The following is a 9,226-nucleotide window of genomic DNA, read 5'->3' as shown; positions in this document are numbered from 1 at the left end:
GACACAGCACGGTGAATTATAGATGAGGATCCGACAGGGCAGGTACGGAAAACAAGAAGAGAAATAGGGACTCTAATCAGGGAAAAGGATCGGGAACAGGTGTGGGAAGACTAAATGATGATTAGGGGAATAGGAACAGCTGGGAGCAGGAACGGAACGATAGAGAGAAGAGAGAGCGAGAGAGTGAGAGAGGGAGGGGGAGAGAGAGGGATAGAAAGAGGGAAAGAACCTAATAAGACCAGCAGAGGGAAACGAATAGAATGGGAAGCACAGGGACAAGACATGATAATTAATGACAAAACATGACACTTGGTGTTCAATACAAAGGATGTTATTAATACTGTGGTTATTATTGAATCCCCCTGGTCCTCTCTCTTCAGACCCGTGCCACCATGTCCTTCATCGCAGACTTCTTCAAGCAGATCTTCTATCTGGGCCAGCCCGATGACTCGGTAGGGTTCTGTTCCACTTTCTAGAGGGAACGCCTCAAATCTGCTCTTTTTTTCCCTTCTTGTGGTATTTCATGGGCTCCCGAGTAGTGCAGAGGTCTAAGGCACTGCATCTCAGTGCTAGAGGCGTCACTACAGACACCCTTGTTAGAATCCAGGCTGTATCAGAAAGGGCCGTGATTGGGAGTCCCATAGGGCAGGGCACAATTGGCCCAGCGACGTCCGGGTTTGGCTGGTGTAGGCCGTAATCGTAAATAAGAATTTGTTCTTAACTGACTTGCCTAGTTAATTAAAGGTTAAATACAAAATGTAAAAAAAATATTGAAATGTGTGTAAAAACTTACCAGGTGGTGTTTGTACATTCGTAGCCGGATAGACAGGACGGGGAGGGAGGACAGAGAAGAGTGATGGCTGTTTAAGATAAAGAAAGAGATACAAAATAATGGTAGTCTTGTGACTCATAGAAGGAATTCAGGAGTAGGAGCCCTTCCCTTCAGAAACGGTTGAAACCTGCTCTTTCCTCCTGTTATCATATTCTTTGTCTGTGCTGTTCCTCCCTTTGCTTCTCTACTATTGTTCTGGATTTTGTGAAGGTATTCATTAATTAACTGCATGGCAGCTAAGTGTTCTCTCTCTCTCTGTCTCTTCCTCAGACCTTACCCAGTCAGGGGACTGTGACTCCTGACCCAGATTTCAATGTCGATAGGGATGTACTCATCTTAGATAAGGCCATCAAGGCCAAGGGTGAGATTGACATACACACACACGCATGTACTCAACAAAGTACATGTGTGTGATACATAGCTACGGGTGAAAGTAGACAGGAGGTCCCCGTACCAGGAAACTTTTTTTCTTAAATTGAAAGTATTTTAAAGTATTAATTCTATGGAGTCTCACTGGAGTATAATATAATATGTACAAAAATGTGTAATTCGATGATTTAATGTTCATGTTAGAGAGGAGCAGTATACCCTGTCGCAAACATCCACCCATAATTCATCACTGTTAGTCAGACAAAGGTCCTTTCCCAGATTATTTTCAAAGGATTAAAGGAGGAGCCCACATTCTCAGATAAGAGCCTATTAGATATGGGAGATTTAGCCTTTGATGGACTGTGCTGTTGCAAGAAGGATCTCAACTTCATTGAGCTGAACTATAAACCTCCCCTTGGAAGTGAATGAGGAAATGACGTGTCTAATTTCAATATGCAATTGATCTTGTCACATTGAATTCCTGCAGAGCCTCTTGAAAGGACTTCACTGTAGTTGTGTTCTGATGAAACAGGTTTGAAAAGGACCTGATTCCTACATGAAAGTTGACATCACTCAGGGCTTTTGGCAAGTCTGGGTTGCGTACTACAGTGGCTTGCGAAAGTATTCACCCCACTTGGCATTTTTGCTATTTTGTTGCCTTACAACCTGGAATTAAAATTGATTTGGGGGGGGGGGGGTGTCATTTGATTTTACACAACATGCCTACCACTTTGATGATGCAAAATAAAATATTGTGAAACTAACAAATAAGACCAAAAAAAACTGAAAACTTGAGTGTGCATAACTATTCACCCCCCAAAGTCAATACTTTGTAGAGACACCTTTTGTAGCAATTACAGCTGCAAGTCTCTTGGGGTATGTCTCTATAAGCTTGGCACCTCTAGCCACTGGGATTTATGCCCATTCTTCAAGGCAAAACTGCTCCAGCTCCTTCATTTTGGATGGGTTCCACTGGTGTACAGCAATCCTTAAGTCATACCACAGATTCTCAATTGGATTGAGGTCTGGGCTTTGACTAGGCCATTCCAAGACATTTAAATGTTTCCCCTTAAACCACTCGACTTTTTCGATACTAGTTTGGTACTAGAATGTTTGTTTCTTTCAGTACTGTCAAATGTGTCTCACGTTATAGACGGATTGTCCATCTTGTAATTTGTCTGAAACTTCTCAAGGGGGCAGTAGCTAACCAGGTTACTTGCGCATGCAGCTGACAGAGTGTGAGCCACTTTTGAGAAGAAAACAAGGGGGAAAGAGAAAATGCTGACAGCATGGCTACTTATAACAGAAACATCATACCTCCACGCCTGCAGTTTGTTGACAAAACTGTCTGCAGAAGCAAACTATTGGAAGACTTTGCTTATAGAGCAGATGAGGGCCAGCCTACTGAAACAACTAAGAAACAGGTCTTACAAAGCATTGCAGTGCAAGGGAGGTTTAGTTCCAAAACAACATTAAAAAAACTATATTAAACATGACTTTTACATTCTAACGTTAGTCTACTGGCAACTAAAACGGAATCATTTGAGTAACAATAACATGAACATATATTCAGCATGGCATTCATGTGAGCATTGTAATATATGATTACAACCCAAAAGTAATGTGAAATGCACTCATAACTTGACAGCAATATATTTAGACTACTACAGCCAGCAGCCCTGGGCGGAGCATTGCACCGTGGGAAGTGAAATGCACTCTGGGAATCGTAGTTTGCTGTGTAAAATTCATTATATTTCTGTGGTGTGTAATAGACTATTGCAATATAGAAGCTTTCGAAATGAGCTTCTGTGTTTTTTTATGTCTATTTTTAAACTAAACTATTAGTTTAATACATTAATTGATTATGCTGTAATGAATCATATGCCTCACGAATGTCATTTGACCCAATATTATGGGCCTAGATGAGCAAATTAACACTGTGTATCAAAAAATAAAGACCATTGTAGATATTCTTCTGTTATTTACTTTAATAAGACATTGCATACAGAAGATATTCTATCTGTTATTTTAGTTTTACCATTTATTATTCAACGTTGCACACATTTTCAAACTTCATTCCCCCTTTCTGGTCTTCTGTGGGAATAGAACACACATCCCTGGCGTAGCAACTGCTATGCTCTTCCAACGGAGCCACACGGTTATCTGTGGTGTTGAGTATCGTTTTGGTATTGAGTATCATTTCGGTATCAAGTATCATGATACTAAACCTGGTATTGGTAAAAAAACACGTGTGAACATGTCCGTTTTTTCATTGTTTGTTGCTGGTGAGTAGTCAGGGTTGCCTCACCGTAAGGCCGGGGTCACACGTATTAGTAAAAAAACAGATGAGGGCTCATGGATTAGGCAAAATACGCAACAGTGTTTCTTATTGAACAAGTCCCTCCATCTTGTGATGTAGGTGTGGATGAGAACACCATCATTGATGTGCTGGTGAGGAGGAGCAACGCCCAGAGACAGCAGATCAAAGCTACCTATGAGAAGGCTAGCGGCCAGGTAAGATGTGACACATTTACCAACACAGTAGTTTGGTTTAGGATATGCAGCGGGTGGGTGGAGTTTGTACTTTAGGACCGATGGAATGATGCAACACGTGCAAACACACACACACTTGTGTCTGACTGTGGAAGAGTGTGTCAACCCTCTCTCTGCAGCCTCTGGAGACTGCCCTGAAGTCTGCCCTAAAGGGAGACCTGGAGGATGTGGTTCTGGCTCTGCTCAAGACCCCAGCCCAATATGACGCCCAACAGCTCAAACTGGCCATGAATGTAAACATGCACGCACGTAGTCACTCACTATAACTCAGAATAGAGGCAAAAGGTGGGACTTTTACAACTGGTGGGACTGTTTTAATATGTGAGAAGACGTTGCTGACGAGTATCTACTGTACTTTAGATTTCATGATGTGCAGTGTGTGTGATGTGTCTGATATAGCGGTAGACCTGAAAATGAGCTATTATTGAATAAGTGCAGGTAGTCCCTCCATGTTTTGTGTTTGGGGCATAATTAACACTGCCCTGCACTTTCTGTTTGTGTTATCCGATCCTGGACTTTTCTTAGCTTTACGACTGATGTGACCTGACCCTTTTGTCCTTGTTGACTGTTCACACCCCTCCCCTCTCGACTTCTCTCTCTCTCTCAGGGATTGGGCACAGACGAGGATACTCTGGTTGAGATTCTGGCCTCCAGGACCAATAAGGACATCAGAGAGTTAAAGAAAGTCTATAAGGGAGGTGTGTCTGCAATATGTAAATATGTATGTAAATGTCCTGTATGTGATATTTCCAACATACCAATAATCATGGCATTTTCATTGCTAGAAAACAAAAAGGAGCTAGAGGATGACATCAAATCTGACACAGGCGCAGACTTCAGGGATGCTCTGCTCTCGCTCTGCAAGGTGTGTTTATTTACAGTTTGTTTAAACATGTTTAAAGATACATAGTTTGGCACAATTAACACTCCCCCTCTCTCTCACTCGCTTACTGTAGGCTGCTAGGAATGAGGACACCATGGTGAACCAGGAACTTGCTGACAGTGATGCCAGGTTATGGAGGAGAGGAAGAGAGTGAATGTGTGTCAGAATCAAGTTTGGGCACAGCAAAGAGTCAATGTGTAATGCGAACCCTGTGTGTGTGATGCCCGTGCCTACTGTATCTGTCTAGGCCCTGTATGAGGCTGGAGAGAAGAGGAAGGGAACAGACTGCTCTGTCTTCATTGACATTCTGACCACCAGAAGTGCTCCACAGCTCCGCCAAGGTGAATATACACACAAACTGCACATGTATACACACATTTGGTAAAGAAGACATTGCCCAATAAGCTTACACTATTGATGCACACATGACTGTAAGTCGCTTTGGATAAAAGCGTCTGCTAAATGGCATATATTATTATTATTTATTTTCTCACCACCTGTTCATTATGTCGTAGCCCTATAGTGTGATTTGTTTCTGTCATCAGTTAGACCATGGGTGTCAAACATGCAGCCCACGAGCACATTCAATCCGGCCTGCGGGTGCTTTGGTGGTGGGGGCGTTATTTTTCATATTTAGTCAACATTTTAAATGACTAAAACCAAATCGAAACTGTGTACAAATGATAATGGACCTACATTCATAGTCCATTCACTCTGTCCAGCTTACTAACAGTCATTGAAACAAAAGCATAACAGTCAGGGAGCATCAAAAATTCTAAACGTGATAGATAGGACCATATTTGGGGGGACTGCGAGGACATTTATTCAATTTGAAGACCGCACATTTTGATGAAGTTGGGCGAAGCAACATTTGTCCAGAATTTATTTTAGACACTTCATACATTTTTTCACTGCAAATACCGGAGTGTGGACCTTCTTTTTAAATCATAGAATGTTACTTTTGGTCAACGCACCACAAATACTAATAGAATCTAGATGTGTGTGTGGGGGCTTTTTCCTTTTTCATACACTGCATGTGCAAACACACATGGTTGATACTGTATAATCATTTTAAGTACATAATCCTTTCCCACTCTCTTCTCTCAGCGTTTGAGCGGTACACCAAGTACAGTAAGGTGGATGTGGCAAAGGCTATTGACCTGGAACTGAAGGGAGACATTGAGAACTGTCTGACTGCCGTAGGTGAGAGAGCACAGCCAGGACCAAGCTTAGTAACGTTGCACACATGTTCCAATGTCCTCAAATAATCTGTGCATCACCCTCAATCCATGTATTCTGCTGCATCACACCATTCACTAGGCCTTAGTCCTGTAACATTACATCACGGGCTCCATTTTCTTCATTCAAATAAGGCCACACTGAGCAAAATAACATTAGTCTCTCGAGACTAAAACAATCATCACTTTTTTTATAAATAGATGTGATGGCACATTACCCAAGGCATATTCATATTATCCAATTATTGATTGCAAATGCCTGTTTATCATTTCATGGACGTTTTGTTTTGTGTGAGGACAATAGAGCACTATGTCTGATTTAAGAAAATACCACGGTACCAGCTGGCAAGTGTCTTATCTGACATTTTCAACCTCTCCCTGACCCAGTCTGTAATACCTGCATGTTTCAAGCAGACCAACATAGTCCCTCTGCCCAAGAACACCAAGTTAACCTGTCTAAACGGCATCTGTAGCCATGAAATGCTTTGCAAGGCTGGACATGGCTCACATCACCACCATCCCAGACACCCAAGACCCACTCCAATCCTCATACCACCCCAACAGATCCACAGATGACTCGATCTCTACTGCTCTCCACACTGCCCTCTCCCATCTGGACAAGAGGAATACCTATGTAAGAATGCTGTTCAGCAGCTATAGCTCAGCATTCAACACCAAGCTCATCACTAAGCTCAGTACCCTGGATCCTGAACTTCCGGGCCACCTCCAGGTGGAGAGGGTAGGCAGCAACACACCCTCATCATGGGGGCATGCATAGTTCCCTCATGTACTCCCTGTTCACCCACGACTACATGACCGCACACGACTCCAACACCATCATTAACTTTGCAGACTTTACAACGTTGGTAGGCCCGATAACCTACATGAAGAATCAGCCTATAGGGAGGAGGTCAGGGACCTGGCAGTATGGTGCCAGAACAACAACCTCTCCCTTAACATCAGCAAGACAAAGGAACTGACCGTGGACTACAGGAAACAGGAGGACCGAGCACGCCCCCCATCTAAATCAACAGGCCTGTAGTGGGGCAGGTTGAGAGCTTAAATTCCTCAGTGTCCACATCACTAAGGAATTCAAATGGTCCACACAGATGAACACAATCGTGAAGAAGGCACGACAACACCTCTTCCCCCTCACAAGGCTGAAAAGATTTGACACGGGCCCTCAGATCCTCAAAAAGTTCTAAAGCTGCACCATATCTTGACTGGCTGCATCACCACTTGGTGTGGCAACTGCTTGGCATCCAACCGCAAGGCGCTACAAAGCGTAGTGCGTACGGCCCAGTACATCACTGGGGCCCCGAGGTCCCTGCCATCCAGGACCTCTTTACAAAGAGTTGTCAGAGGAAGGCTCTACAAATTGTCATAGACTTCAGACACCCAAGTCATAGACTGTTCTCTCTGGTTTCACATGGAAAGCGGTACCAATACGCCAAGTCTGGAACCAACAGGAGCCTCTACAGCTTCTAACCCCAAGCCATAAAACTGCTGAATATTTAACCAAATAGCTACCCGGACTATCTGCATTGACCCTTTTTGCACTAACTCTTTTGACTCATCACCTACACTGCTACTGTTTATTACCTATCCTGTTGCCTATATGTACACATTTACCTCGACTACCTAGTACCCCTGCACATCGACTTGGTATTGGTCACCGTGTATGTACCCAAGTTACTGTTACTCATTATGTATTTATTCCTGTTCTTTTTCATTAAATTTCTCTCTCTGCGTTATTGGGAAGAGCCGTTAGTAAGCATTTCACTACACAATTAGTCTACACAGTGACATTTGATTGAATCCCCTCTTTCCCCCCCCCCCACCCCCCTTCTTGTCGATGCTGTCACCTGACTGTTTTTCTTTTCTGTCTTTCAGTGAAGTGTGCTGGAAGCAAGCCGGTTTTCTTTGCTGAGAAGCTAAACTTGGCAATGAAGGTGTGTTAACTGTTAAACATTGTTACATGTTATGTACCAGATGAGAGGTTGCTCTGGGTCCTGATCATTAGGGTACACAACAAAGATATTTAAAAAAAAGAACATTTGCATTTCTTATTGGACAAATCCTGGTAGTTCTTCCCTGTTTCAGTCCATTTTCTACTTAATGAATATGACCCTGTTATAAGATGTGACAATCTACACAAGAACACTGGTTATGCTCATACTGTACAAGACAGCACAAACAGATCTGGATTTAGGGTAAGGAGCTTCCACTATCCGGTTATACATCTTCAGTTTGTGTGTCGGTGCCATACCCCAGGGTAAAGGAACCAGGACCAATATTCTGACCCGGGTCATGGTGAGCAGGTCTGAAGTCGACCTGGCCCGGATTAAACAGGAGTACAAGAAGACGTTTGGGAAATCCCACTCCCAGGAAATTCTGGTGAGCAAACATCTCCACTTTCTTTAGTGGCAATAATATACAAGTTACTGTTTTCCCAGATTCCATGACGCCATCCCATGATGGTTCATGACAACTGTGAAATGGCAGTCATGATGTATTTTCTCTACCTGCTAACAGCAATGAGCACAGTAAACATGGTAAGCAACATTGACATATATTTAGCCAAGCTACAGCAGACTTGAGGATCTATAGTGGAATATACCAGACACCATTTGTGTGGCAAGAATATGCAGTGGCCTGGATAACTGGTCCTTTGTGCAAATAAAGCTTTTTATGTTGCTTCAAATTGTCTTTATTGATCTGTGTGTATATTTTTTATTCTATCCAACATTGCATCACCACTTGTCTGAAGTTTGCCTATAGCCCATGAGGTCTAATTTGAGAATGACCCGCCAACAATGAACCCCTTAAGACCTGTCATGAAATATATTCACAAAAGACTCAGTTGTAAAACACAGACAGACATGGTATGTGTAATTAATACAAATGAAGGATCTCGCCCTCAATTTTAAATGGACTTCATTGTATTAAATCTACAGTAGCTAGACGGGATTTGGAAGGATGGTCATGTGAGACTTCAGCTATACTACATATAAGGCAGAGGAGGCTGGTGGGAGGATCTATTGGAGGATGGGCTCATTGTTAAGGCTGTAATAGAATAAAGGAAATGGTATCAAACATATGGAAACCACGTTTGACTTCGTTCCATTAATCCCATTCCATCCATAATAATGCACCTGTCCAGGGTAGCCTAGTGGTTAGAGCATTGGACTAGTTACCGAAAGGTTGCAAGTTCAAATCCCAGAGCTAACAAGGTACAAAGCTGTCCTTCTGCCCCTGAACAAGCAGTTAACCTACTGTTCCTAGGCTGTCATTGAAAATAAGAAGTTGTTCTTAACTGACTTGCCTAGTAAAATAAATATAGGTTCTCCC

General features: G+C 42.8%; 1 protein-coding gene across 1 annotated transcript; it reads left to right on the top strand.

The window, feature by feature from the left end:
• The first annotated feature begins 392 nt into the window (after positions 1-392).
• On the top strand, positions 393-8,314 carry LOC124036083 (annexin A1-like). The gene is made up of 12 exons (XM_046350225.1): positions 393-452; positions 1,103-1,193; positions 3,621-3,715; positions 3,874-3,987; positions 4,362-4,452; positions 4,540-4,619; positions 4,711-4,766; position 4,826; positions 4,885-4,978; positions 5,745-5,840; positions 7,769-7,827; positions 8,150-8,314. The coding sequence occupies exons 1-12, from the start codon at positions 393-395 to the stop codon at positions 8,297-8,299; spliced, it is 987 nt and encodes a 328-aa protein (XP_046206181.1). The 3' UTR covers positions 8,300-8,314.
• The last annotated feature ends 912 nt before the right edge of the window (positions 8,315-9,226 follow it).

The sequence above is a fragment of the Oncorhynchus gorbuscha genome, linkage group LG05 (genome assembly GCF_021184085.1).
Source record: "Oncorhynchus gorbuscha isolate QuinsamMale2020 ecotype Even-year linkage group LG05, OgorEven_v1.0, whole genome shotgun sequence".
NCBI lineage: Eukaryota > Metazoa > Chordata > Actinopteri > Salmoniformes > Salmonidae > Oncorhynchus > Oncorhynchus gorbuscha.
The sequence above is the reverse complement of the archived record's forward strand: the minus strand, read 5'-3'. Positions and strand labels throughout refer to the sequence as shown.